The 12692-nt window shown below is 39.5% G+C and overlaps 2 protein-coding genes across 4 annotated transcripts in view; one reads left to right on the top strand and one right to left on the bottom strand.

The window, feature by feature from the left end:
• Positions 1–8526, bottom strand: part of ferry3 (FERRY endosomal RAB5 effector complex subunit 3) — a 21062-nt gene extending 12536 nt beyond the window's left edge. The window contains exons 1-6 of one of the 3 annotated variants that reach the window (XM_020604325.1): positions 7977–8526; positions 3818–4006; positions 2933–3078; positions 1678–1859; positions 1042–1141; positions 820–944 (exon numbers count right to left, since the gene is read on the bottom strand). In XM_020604325.1, the coding sequence (XP_020459981.1) occupies positions 820–944; positions 1042–1141; positions 1678–1859; positions 2933–3078; positions 3818–3998 (734 nt within the window). In that variant the 5' untranslated portion in view covers positions 3999–4006; positions 7977–8526. Of the gene's footprint in view, positions 1–819; positions 945–1041; positions 1142–1677; positions 1860–2932; positions 3079–3817; positions 4007–5493; positions 5699–7976 lie in introns of those variants that run through there. The other 2 variants (XM_020604326.1, XM_020604324.1) reach the window with 2 other exon arrangements.
• The window catches only part of e2f4 (E2F transcription factor 4), a 16373-nt gene continuing 10960 nt past the window's right edge, over positions 7280–12692 (top strand). The window contains exons 1-2 of the mRNA XM_020604327.1: positions 7280–7740; positions 9965–10074. Coding sequence (XP_020459983.1) covers positions 7576–7740; positions 9965–10074 — 275 coding nt within the window. The 5' untranslated portion in view covers positions 7280–7575. The remainder of the gene's footprint in view (positions 7741–9964; positions 10075–12692) is intronic.

Below are 12692 nucleotides of genomic sequence, written 5' to 3'. Positions count from 1 at the left end.
TTAATCGCCCTTATCTGTTGCACATCCTTCCTATCTCTATCTCTCTGTCTCGCTAATCTGTACAAGTCCTTCTCACCTTCCCTCGTGTCTAACCTGGCATACAACTCATCATATGCTTTCTGTTTGGCCATTGCCACCTCCCTCTTCACTCTACACTGCAATTCCTTGTAATCCTGTCTACTGTCTTCAGTCCTTTCTACGTCCCACTTCTTTTTAGCTAGCCTCTTCCTCTGAATGCTGTCCTGTACTTCCTCGTTCCACCACCACGTTTCCTTATCTTCTTTCCCCCTTCCAGATGACACACCTAGCACCTTCCTACCTGTCTCCCTGATCACTTCTGCTGTAGTTTCCCAGTCATCTGGAAGTTCTTCCTGACCACCCAAAGCTTGTCTCAACTTCTGTCTGAATTCCTCACGACATTCTTTCTTTTGCAGCTTCCACCAATTGGTCTTCTTTGTCAATATGCCAAAGGCATATTGCTGGTGGATAAAGACATAAAGCTGTGTCACTGCCTTTTGATGATGAGCCCACTTCGAAGTGCTGCATTTACAGATTACATTCATCTGTATCAGTACTGTAGCGTTTCTTTTTCTATTTAACAAGTAAGCACCTGACTCCAACATTCATTTTTGCTTTAGCCTCAGATTTTCAAGATAAAATCTGGGATTGTCAGAACAGAAAATGCCTATTCAATTGCATACGAGTGTCAAATAATCCTACAAATGACAGATGTGTGTAGACACACAAAGATTAGTATAGACACAAATACAACATGTTAACAGAGTAGAAAGATACACAGAAAGATACAAATGAACTCACTTAATTTTGCTGCTGTTGTTGGATTTCTGCAGGTCCTGGTGCAGTTTGACAACCCATTCCTGGTACTCTTGCTTCTGAATGCCAGTAACTTGCTTCAACTCACTGGCCCACCTGTTCTCCAGCACCTGTTTAAAGAAGACAATATCAAACACTGAGTAATTAGATAGGTGCACACATTTTTACCAGTGCCCCAGAATACAGAGCACTCAAACAATTTTTTACCTGCTGTGCATCGAAGTGCTGAGATGCCACTGCATTTACATCCTGGTCACTCAGAGTATTTCCCAGCTCATTCATCACTTTGTCCATTTCAGTTGCTTGTCTGGCAGACAGAAACATATTCAGTGAGGTACATCATCATCTATACAAATCATGAATAACAGAGCCATATGTTATAAGTCCATATTTATGACATGTGACTGGCATATTATTCCACAAATTTTGAAAAAGAAACATAACTTGGATAGCCAGCAATCGGGTGAAGGTGGGGTACACCCTGGACAGGTCGCCAATCCATCACAGGGTTAACACATAGACGAACAACCACACACACACGCACTCCTATGGGCAATTTAGAGACACCAATCAACCTAAGCTGCATGTCTTTGGACTGTGGGAGGAAGCCAGAGTACCCGGAGAGAACCCACGCAAGAACGGGGAGAACATGCAAACTCCACACAGAGAGGTCCTGGGTGGGGCCCTAACCCGGAACCTTCTCGCTGTGAGGCAACGGTGCTAACCACTGTGCTGCCCGCTTTAGCCCTACTCTAAATGAATTTACAAAGAGAAATGAGGAAAAAACTGTACATTCAGTAAATCCAAGGATTCCACTTCTGGGCAGTAATCTCTAATACCAACCTTTCGTGAAGCTTTTTGATCTCCATGTCTCTCTCACTGATAAGCTCGGAGATGCTAACAAAGTAGTTGTGCTCCAGGTTGAGAAGAGTGTCTGAGGCAGGGGAGTGGATCAACTCATGGTAAACACTGGCAAAGTCCTCATCCCAGCTGGGCTCTTCGGGACGAGCGTGCTCCAGTGTCGTCTGAAATCATGACAGAGGAAAGAAAAGAACTATTTAAATATGGCAGCTGACAAAAGAATTTTATATTTCTAAAAGGATACAAAATTACAAAATAATATCATGGTCACACTGCACGATTTCTATGTTGTATTAAAAAAATCCACTGAAATATCATTGTAGCTAATGATCTTGCGTGCACGCTGAGAATTAAAGTGAAAAGTGGGCAGCTGACTCAGTATAAAGGGCAAAAACTAAATGATTAGTGATCAGAGGATGACAAACGTGGAATGCAAAACGTGATGTAAGCACATTCTGAATGTTCTGCTCTGCTCAATAAACCAGGGCCATGGATCATCTATAATCAGAATATGAAATAAGAGATGTTTGCTTTCCAGGAAATGTGCCAGTGTGTAGGTCACACATGACTTGATTGGAAAACCATAAGGTCCACTCTGAATCTCACTGGACTGTTTGTTTCCTATTGATCCATGATAAAAAAGGAATGACTACAATCTCATAAACATCAAACCATCAACACATAGTGAATCTCTGTGAAGAAACGTAACAAAGTGTTACCGCGTGTAATGAATAAGCAAGACATTAAACGCAGCACAAGGGCTAATGTAATGACTTTTTAAAATCCTCATGAATAATCAATTTGCAGCTGCACCGCCCTATTTCTGTTTAAATTGCTTTAATGATCCACACGACTGTCCTAAAGTTAGCAGGAGCATTTGAAAAACACTCTGCTGTGCTGTTACACAACCATGGAGTAGTGGACATACTATAAAATCAGGATGTGTTGAGCAGCCAGGGTCTGAAATGAATGTTTTGGAACACCTGCCAACAATAAAGCCTGCTGTCCATATTAATTATAGACATTTTTCATAGAGATGCCAATTTTAGAAATCTGAATAAAAATCAAGTATTGTCACTTTCTTATAAAATACACTAATGATGTACAACAAAACTGTAACTGACAGCCTTCCATGTTGGCAGACACTGATATGAGAGCTTGTGCTTTAACGAATTAATAGATATTAGAAACACTGGTACTAGTTTTTAGGCACAACAGCACACTGAAATATTTTCACCTCTACATAAGACCTGGTCCACATGTTGGTGAGCTGGTTTACATCTACATCTCCTGTTGTGAGTCTCTGTAGGGCCAGCTCAGCCTCTCTGTCATAATCCTGGATGGTCTCATTCTCAATGAAGTTGGAAAGCAAGGCTTTAAGCTCTAGGGAGGAGATGCAGACACAGCAAAAACTAAAACAAACAAAACAGCAACAAAAAAAATCCTGTTATTTAAAAATGTTTTAATTTCTATGCAAGCCAAGTAGTACAATGCAAAAACAATGGGCTGGATCTGTTCCATCTGTTTAGGTTTAAACTGTCTGAATGCATGCTTACGTTATAATAATTTCTTTCCCAGGACAAAATTTTTTTTCACTAGATTCAGTTCAAATAATGGTCCTGTTATTTTGTACATTTCTGCATAAAATATGGTTCCAGGCATTTAGACCAACAATTTGAAGATAGGCAACAATTATTTGCAACTTTAAAAAATAAACAGCATGCAAAGTTTTAAAACAAAAACTGTAAAATATTGTTTTATAAGTTACTAAAACAACTCTTCCTCCGGATGGTCTTCCGGCATAACACACAAATCATATCTGCGGATCTGGGTTGCACTGTGGCTCCCCCTAAAGGGAAAAGCAAGAAATAAAACACTACCACCACTGACAAGCTCCCCCCTGTCAAATGTGTATGTTTAGCTTACAGATGGCTAAAGACCACACCAATCTCAGTATAGGAAGATTAGCAAATGTTGCCAAAGAAGGGAGAAAAAAAGGTAAAGAAGCACAGGACTTTCATCTGACACAGTCGGCTGCACCCATAAGCAGTATAACACCACAAACACAAGTTGTGTAACTTGTCATAAAATTAATTTTCATTACCAAATGCAAAGATCTCACCATTTTCTACGTAGCAGGGTATTTTATGTAGCAGCATAAGGCGTCCATGAAGGTCACTAATATTCTCTTGAACGGGGAACTGAAGAGGCACTTTGAGGACACAGTTGTGTTTTCCCGCCCTGAACTCAAATACAAACTCCTTCTCAGCAGTGCTGCCTGCTTTTCCTTTGTTCTTCTTCATGGTCACAGCTGAAAAATAAAAGGTCACAGTAAAACATCAATAAAGCTGTTATACTTTAAGTCTCTATATAATGTAAACCCAATGCCCCACAACCAGTGTGATATGACTTGGGAGTATAAGAAGAAGAAGAAGAAGCTTTATTTATTGTCATTGTAACACATACAATGAAATTATGTTTGGAGCTGAGGGCCCCAGGCCGCTGCGTGCTTTGGTCATGTGATTTCTGACGTATGAACCACTTTACTGCTTCATTCAGTATCGAAACCCTGTCGCTGGTTTGGTTGTCTCAGCTCTTTGGTAGAGCTGAGCCTTTGAAGCAAATAGAGAATGAGTTGACAGAGATGTGGTTTGACAGTGTTGCATTCAGTACTAAAGATTCTATAACATTACTAAACCATGTACTTGGAACAAATAAAAACAGTTCATGTAAGCACTGTAACATGCACATTGGTGGGAGTTGATGAAGGATCATGGAGTGTAGTAGCTAAAACTACTCAAATAGGTGAAACGACCACAAAGTAATATGATTGGAACTTGTGGTGCATCATGGAAAACCACAGTCTTGCAACAATGTAGTGTGGGTTCATTCCTGACACAGCTGAGTGTTATTTGGGTCATCAATTAAACATTTGAAATTAGATCACATCTGCCATCTAGCCTAATGAACACCCACCATGTATAAATTCAGAGACACTAAGGCATGCGGGGAGACCGGGAGTCGAACCACCAACTTGCTGGTCAGGAGCCACAGCCACCCCGCTATGGGCTATTTAGGCTTGATTTAGGATAGAATATGATTCATAGCACAAAATGTCAGGCTAAGTATATAGCTATAGCCTACTACAATCAGACGTGCCAAATAAGAAACACTGCCTTCAACATGAGTTCATGTTTATTCACATTTTATTGTGTCGGCTTGAAACCATACAACCATGTAGTGTAGTAGAACAGGAAGGTGCATGGCGAATCAAATCTCAAACAATCCAAGAACCAATAAATGACACGTCTCGATTGCACTTTATTTTATTGACCACCAGATGTACTACTCGAGCACTGTGTCATTGAAGCCCCGAGTAATGAACCATTTTTTGAATAAAGTGTCGAAGCTAAAACAAAGCCTCGATCAGCCATTATTACCTTCACTGTCATATCGTTAAATTCATTAAATTACCTATGTTAACCAACAGATAACAAGCATCGTTTTCATTCAGTACAAGTAGCGCAATGAGGCCAGTACTTCTTCACTAATAACCTGTTAAAGGCTAACTGACAGAGGACATGAGTTTTATATATTCTAAAATTAATGTTTAAAAGCCGATTGTGATCACTGCTCGGTGTCAGCTACTGTGTATTTAGCATCCCGGTCCGCTACCACTACAGCTAGCGTTTAGGCACGAAGTAAAAATTAATAAGAGAGGTACTCTGTCATGGCATGTCTACAACAGACATGTCATGTTTCTGATTTATTTGCTGAATATAAGTGAGACATATTTACCTCAATATGTTTGAATGCAGTATTTTGCTGTTACACGACCAGAGGTCCTATTTACTCAGCTGACTACTTCTGCTACGACAAGCACTTTCGTCAAATACTTCTATAGAGCAATGTTTCTGAATACACACCAGAAGTGCTATGATATGTGTCTGACTGCTTAATCTGTTTGCAAATCTTATATAAATTGTATATGGTTGGTTCTCTTTTACGTACTAGGCAGTTTTATAGCGCCACGAATCTACTGAATCTAAAGCGTAACTAAAGTAGAGGGAGTTTTCTTTGGGCACGACCTCCCCCTGCTGGATAGTTTATGAATGACACTGGCTTCTATTTGGTGACAGTAAAACGTTACTAAGGAAATCATGACGTTGTGGACAAAGTATTGTCTTATTGACATGTTCTTTAAAATGTTCAGTAAAATGTTCTTTTAAACAATAGCGTACAATTTTGTTATGAAATACTTACTGTGGAAATATGTGAAAATTACTGTGGAGTGGAGGCCACATCGGTGTGCCTAATGTAATCACTGATGTAACAGTCTGTTACACTGATAATGGATAACTACAGTCGCTATCCAATCAACAATATTCTTTTGCCATTTTCCATAGCTCAACTCCATCGTCTCTGTAGTCAAGATAAAACGGGGAAAACCACTATAAAGCATATGTGTCAAGGATCTGACAGATAAATTTTATTTAAATACAAGGTTCAGTGGTGTGATAGTGATTCTAGTCATGCTGAGCAGTCCTGTACCAAATGGGCAGAATAATAGGGGACAGAAGAGGAGAGAGTGGTGGCTCAATACATTAGTAGGCTACTGAATTATTATTCTCCATTTCAAACAAATCCAAATTAAATTCGAGAAGTACGGAGCTGGTCCCAAGTGATGATGGAGCTGGAGTCGGCCAGTAACAGTTACTACTTTGGACATTCCTAGAGTGAGCAGAGGATAACAGTGATTTTTCAAAGCTGATTCTAACCAATGGTGTGTCTTTTTTATACATTTATTTTCAGAACCTCATCTACTTGTCAATTAAATAAAGTAACATTTGAAAAACTTTATACTTACTTATTTCATGTAGATCAAATATTATATTTATGCAGTCTATATTGTTTCTGTATCTATTCTGATACTGTATGTATTGTATGGGTTAACTCTATGGGCTACGAGGTAGTCTAACTAAAACAGACTATAAGTTTACATACTGTATGAACTGGCTACTAAATGCTGCACAGTTTTGGTGACAAGCCAAAGATTTTCTGACTACTACATACTGTAGACTAATAAAACATAAGATGACAAAACAAGCTCCTGTGTTTTTTCAGGGCTTTCAACTATATCTGACCATCTTCGTCCAAACAAGTTTGATCAGTTATCAGTAGGCTCAAACAGAATCTGCACCCGCGGAATTCCGACACCTCCGCAAATTTCGTGACATGAAACAATTCGAAATTGTCTATATTAAATGCAATAATACTTTTCTCTATAGCTTTTTCTTTCGAGTATATGTGTGAGCCAGCGCGTGTATCGTGCATGTATACGCGCGCGTTGGTAAACGCATGCGTGTGGTTTCTTCAAGTTTGAGAAGGTAAGGGCAGGTGTAAAAATAGCCCTCCTACAAAAATCAGCATAACCATTCTTTTTACAACCCTGAAAATTAAATAACACCAACTATACTAAATACTATATTATACAAATTTTTTATTACGATACAATAGATCAACATATTAGAAAACATATTTAGTCACTTCACAGGCTTTATAAACGCGCTCTTGCGCTGCTACACGTTTATGATTTGATGTGGGTATTTGCAGATGCTCCCTCCAACGGTTGAACTGTCCCGTCATACCTCGCGTGGCCAACGGCTCTGCCTATCAATTGCTCGCACATTGAATTACCGTAGCCTGCCTGTTCAGCTCCATTTATTGAAATATTTTGGAACAAACCAGGTCGGACTACTCATTATACACTTGCTACCTGCCACACAGTTTCCCGGCCTTCTGTTTATCTGACTGCGGCGGTGGCTCGTTGGCTAGGTTTGGTCGGGGAGGCAGGGAGAAGTACGGAGCTGGTCCCAAGTGATGATGGAGCTGGAGTCGGCCAGTAATAGAAGCGAACTGGGAGCTGTGGGAGACTCGCTGCAGCCACAGACCCCGAGCAGGCACGAAAAGAGCCTGGGACTGCTCACGACCAAGTTTGTGACTTTACTACAGGAAGCGAAGGACGGAGTTCTGGATCTGAAAGCTGTGAGCATGCAGTCCCGACTCTTTGTTGTTAGCTAGCACATGTCATTTTGAGCCTGTCCGCTGTTGTTAGGTTACATGTACTTTTGCTAGTCAGCCTGTTAGCCTAGCCTAGCTGTGTGACATGCTAATGTGAATGGGTGATACCTCTTTGCTTATGACTTTATAGTTTTCAGACCGCTGTTGTGTAAACGTGTTTTCGTGTTTCTCAAAGGGGAGAAAAAAGGTTACAAACTGACCTCTGAGAAGACTCGCCAACTCTTCAGACTATGCCCCCCTGCAGGTTCAGGGTTTTAAAAGTGGGTCCGTTTTTCTCGTCCACTTCATGGACTCAACGTCTTCACATAAAAACGGTTATTTTCTGATTGATGACACTGTTGTCAGTTAACGCCACGTATTCACTCAGTTTCCAGTAATTACTCAAAAAGCTTTTATTAACAGTGCATTAGCCTTTCAGTCAGGAGTACGTAAAATAACGTATTCTGTGGTCTTCATCACAGTATGTAGACCATAATGTTCTTAGTGACCTGACAGATAAACGCTCATTAAGATGGTCGCCAGAATCAAGAGACTAGGGTCTAAGCTAAAGCACGACAGTGAATTTGTGACAGTTGAGGAACGTAGGAGAACTTCTGAGTCTGTCATTAAGCTCGTTCAGCGGGAAGCCTTTCCTCAAGAGTTAAAGACACTTCAAAGGGAAAACATTCTCTCAAAATCAAGCCCTCTTCTCTACCTTGACCCTATTACAATACGTTAACATTCCCACAAAACTACGGTCCGGCTTGCTGAGCAGCCTTTTAGTGCCAGTCACTTTTAAGACACTTGAGGAACCTGTTTGTTATTACTCACTAGAAAAAGAGGTTGAGAACAAATCACTTGCCTGATTTTCAGTCAGTTTCACTATAAGCCTTGAACTCATATACTGAAGCCCAGACATGATAAAACATTCTCTCAAAAATGCACACGCGCACACACACACACACACACACGCACACACACACACACACACACCAGTCGCCACTTTATTAGGTACACCTGTACAATTGTATGCAATCCACTGTGAAACTTCTACCATAACATCTGTGTTTACGAAGCTCAAAATGTTTCAGCTTTTGGTTAAATTGTCATAAATGTATAAATTCAATTATATATTTATTATTAATGTCATAGATACAGGTGAATTTGTACTGGACTACATTATATTTAGAGTTGTCTATATTTTTGTCCTCCCCAGCTACATACATGAGAGGGTCAGAATATTAGGAACTTATTATTTTTTTTAACCAGTTGTCAGCTTGACCAGCAAAGTATCACTTTGTATAATGGAATAGTTTCTTTTTCACTGTAACCTCAATGACTTTGCAGACAGATTAGCTTAATAGCTGCTGACACTCATGGTGAAACTGTGCTTTGCTGATTTAGAAAAAAAGACCAGACATTCTTGGATTTTTTTTCCTTTCTCTTTCTCATTTTCAACTGTCCAATAAAACACACTGCATTTTTAATTTATGAAACCAATTCACTTGAAGCCATCACTTGAGTTACTGTCTCGTATAAATACTGTGTCCTGGACAGAAAAAAGTTTTATTTTGTGCCTTGTTCTCCTTTTATCAGATGTTGGTTCAAACACTGGGAAATTGGTGTGCTTATTCCATCATAACATATATATTTTATACTTTGTAAGGGCTTTCAAAAGAGAGCTGTGACTTACATTTGTTTTGAACTAAAAACCAAAACTCTGTCTATATGTTGACACTGCTGGAAAAAGTAAAACACAATCATGTTATTAATCAGTGCTATATAAATTATGAAGGATTGGATATGTGTTTGCCTCTCTCACCTGTGGCTCCTGTAGCCACTCTGAACTGGAAATCTTTACATATGTTTGCATTAGTGAATAATGAATTGATGCTATGTGAACCATTAAATACATAGCTTTCTAGTTTATTAGTGGTTATTCAGCAGGTTTGTGACTTAAGTTCACCCACAGGGCCTGCTCACGAAGCCGACACTTATCAGCAACAGCCATATTATTAGTTTCTTAATCACCGGGAGCTTGTGCTGGGTAACTAAGATGGGTGGTAAAAACCTCAGGGTTTTTGGTTGTAGAGCATTAAACTAGTTGGTACAGATACAGTGGTCCCTCTTTATATGTACCTTTAGCTGTACTTAAGGAGATGGCAGAAATCTCTGTTGTGTTTTTCATTGCTTTTGTCTTGTCATTCAGGCTGCAGACACCTTGGCAGTGCGGCAGAAACGGCGCATCTACGACATCACTAATGTGCTGGAGGGAATTGGGCTTATAGAGAAGAAGTCCAAGAACAGTATCCAGTGGAAGTAAGTCCATAGCCTGTTTCTTCTCCACAGGTGGAACGGCTTTCCTTTATTTTCTTAAAAACTGAATAATTAAAAAAAAAAATTAGCTGCCTAAGAAAATATTCTTTGTATTTTGACTTCATAAAAGCATTGTATCCAAAGAAATAATAAATTGAGTTGTAGTGAACTGACTATTACCGAAGAGTTAGATGTCATATTAAAGAATCCTAGGCTACATTACACTTACACAGTTATGATACAGAACTGGCCACAGACACTGTTTGCTGTAACTACACCTTTCCTGTACGTATTTGGAAAACAAGTAGTTGTCGCAGTATAATCATTTCATAACTACAGTATAACAAAGTGACCTGAACAAGAGAAAAGAGCTTGTCGACTGCACGTGTCACTACTCATGTAGATATGAGAGTTGTTAGTGTACATTAAAATGTCAAAGTGGCTTTTCTCAGTGTTGTGTATTAAAGTGCAGTCAATAAAGTATTAGTACTAGGGGTGTGATGAGATCTCATGCCATGAGATCTTGTGGTATTAAAACATGACAATATTTCTTGTTGAAGTGAATTCTGTCTTGTGATATCAGTACAAAATAAAACAAGCAGAAGCCGGCATGGGGAAGTGTGAGAATAAAATTTGCAATTTCAGTTAGGTTGTCTCACACCACTGTTTCCCATACATTGATTTATGTGTGGCTGGCCGCCACAATATCGACAATGACCATCACATAGTGATTTAAAATAGGTAAAGTCTTATTTCAATGTAGTGCTGTGTGTAGCGCATGTATTCGCATGACAGCCATGACATTTGACCATCTGTGAACAGCTCCTCCTTTCTGTGTCTGTTTTTGACTTAAAACTGTCAATTGTGTAGATACAGCTCTTCTAATAAGTTATTAACAAACTAGTAAGGCTAGTTAAGCTAATTTTAGAATATAGCTGTTGCTGAGGTTAGCACACTATATATAGCCTGGATATATACAGGGACTACTCTACAAGTGGCTAAAGTTAATGCCAGTTCATAAACTCTAATGTTGAATGTTTGCCCCCTCAGTCTGGGAGAATATTGAAAAACATGTGGGAAAGCTGATTAGTGTGATTAGTGATCCAGCTGATTCGTTTTGAGTATTTTTTGTTTCAACCAATGCTACTGAAGCAACAAGAGAGGGTCAGGAGATGAGAGATGTAGGAGGAGAGCAGCAGTCAACATGCTGCTGCTATGGGAGAGCTACTTAAGAAGGTACAGGTCAGATGAACAGCACCATAGCATTACTATATTTAATTTAAAAAATGAAATTCTGAAAGTGTGACACCCCACCCCCCAAACTACCACCACAATTAGAATGTAATTCTGTGGGAAACTGCAGCTTCAATTAGAACTAAGCTCATGCACAGTTATAAGGTCTGAAGAGCCTCATGTGAAATCATACAGGAGAGAAGCCAGTCAGCTGAGTTTGAGGCAAAACCTTTTACAGTGTTTGTATATTGTTGTCTTTTACTGCATATGATGATTCATACTCAGAAAGTAGAACTAAAGTGACATTCATTATAAGATGAATAATTAAAACATTTCAAATGCACCTGCATTATTTTGCATTTTGTGACTTTCAGTCAAATAAGAGTATTTTTCCAGTCATATATTTCATCATTGAACATTTCTTAAAAATAGTGTTAAAATATCATCTTGTCTTGTTGTCATGGACCCAATATTGTGTAGACCCTCTTGTCTCATGAGCTAAGTATATTGTAGGGTTGCCACGGTATGGCATTTTCATGGTGTGATAGTCTCAGAAAATGTTACAGTACAGACTGTGCCACTAGATTGACCCTAAAGAATAAACATAATTCTAAACACGATTTTTTAAAAAAGTGTATAACTATAACACGTTATATTATTAAAGCCTGTTCATTTGTATGTTACCACCAGTAGTAGAGGAAATATTTATATCCTTTGCCTAAGTAAATGTACTAATATCACACTATAAAAGTACCCTACTCTGTTACAAGTAAAGTCCTGTGTTGGAAGAGTTAAGTAAAATTAAGTGTTACTAATTAAAGTATTAACATAGAAGTAGGCTAGAACACTCTGGATCATGTTTACAGTAACATACATGGTGCATACAGAGCCGCACCCCGCCCCCACTTCAGACGCTCGGACCACATTTCTTTGTTCCTGTATCCAGCTTACAGACAAAGACTGAAACAAACAAACCCTGTCACTAAACAAGTGAAGCTTTGGAACATGGAGACTGAGAGCACCTTGCAGGACTGTTTCACCCAGACCGACTGGGATGTGTTTAAAGCTGCAGCCACCTCAGAGGACTTTTCTGTCAGCGTACAGGATTATGCTGAGTATGTGACCAGGTACATTAGTACCTGTATTGACAACATTGTGCCCACCATACAAGTCAGGAGGTTCCCCAACCAGAAGCCCTGGATAAACAGTCAGGTATGCCACATGCTGCGTGCTCACTCTCATGCATTCAGATCAGGCGATGAGATGGAGTACAAAGCTGCAAAGTACAGACTGAGGAAAACCATCACAGCGGCCAAGAGGCAGTACAGAGAGAAGCTGAATGGCTTCTATTCTATTGCTGACTCTGGATGGATGTGGGAAGGCCCACA

The sequence above is a fragment of the Monopterus albus genome, unplaced genomic scaffold (assembly GCF_001952655.1).
Source record: "Monopterus albus unplaced genomic scaffold, M_albus_1.0 scaffold65.1, whole genome shotgun sequence".
Taxonomy (NCBI): domain Eukaryota; kingdom Metazoa; phylum Chordata; class Actinopteri; order Synbranchiformes; family Synbranchidae; genus Monopterus; species Monopterus albus.
This window is presented reverse-complemented; position numbering and strand designations above follow the sequence as displayed.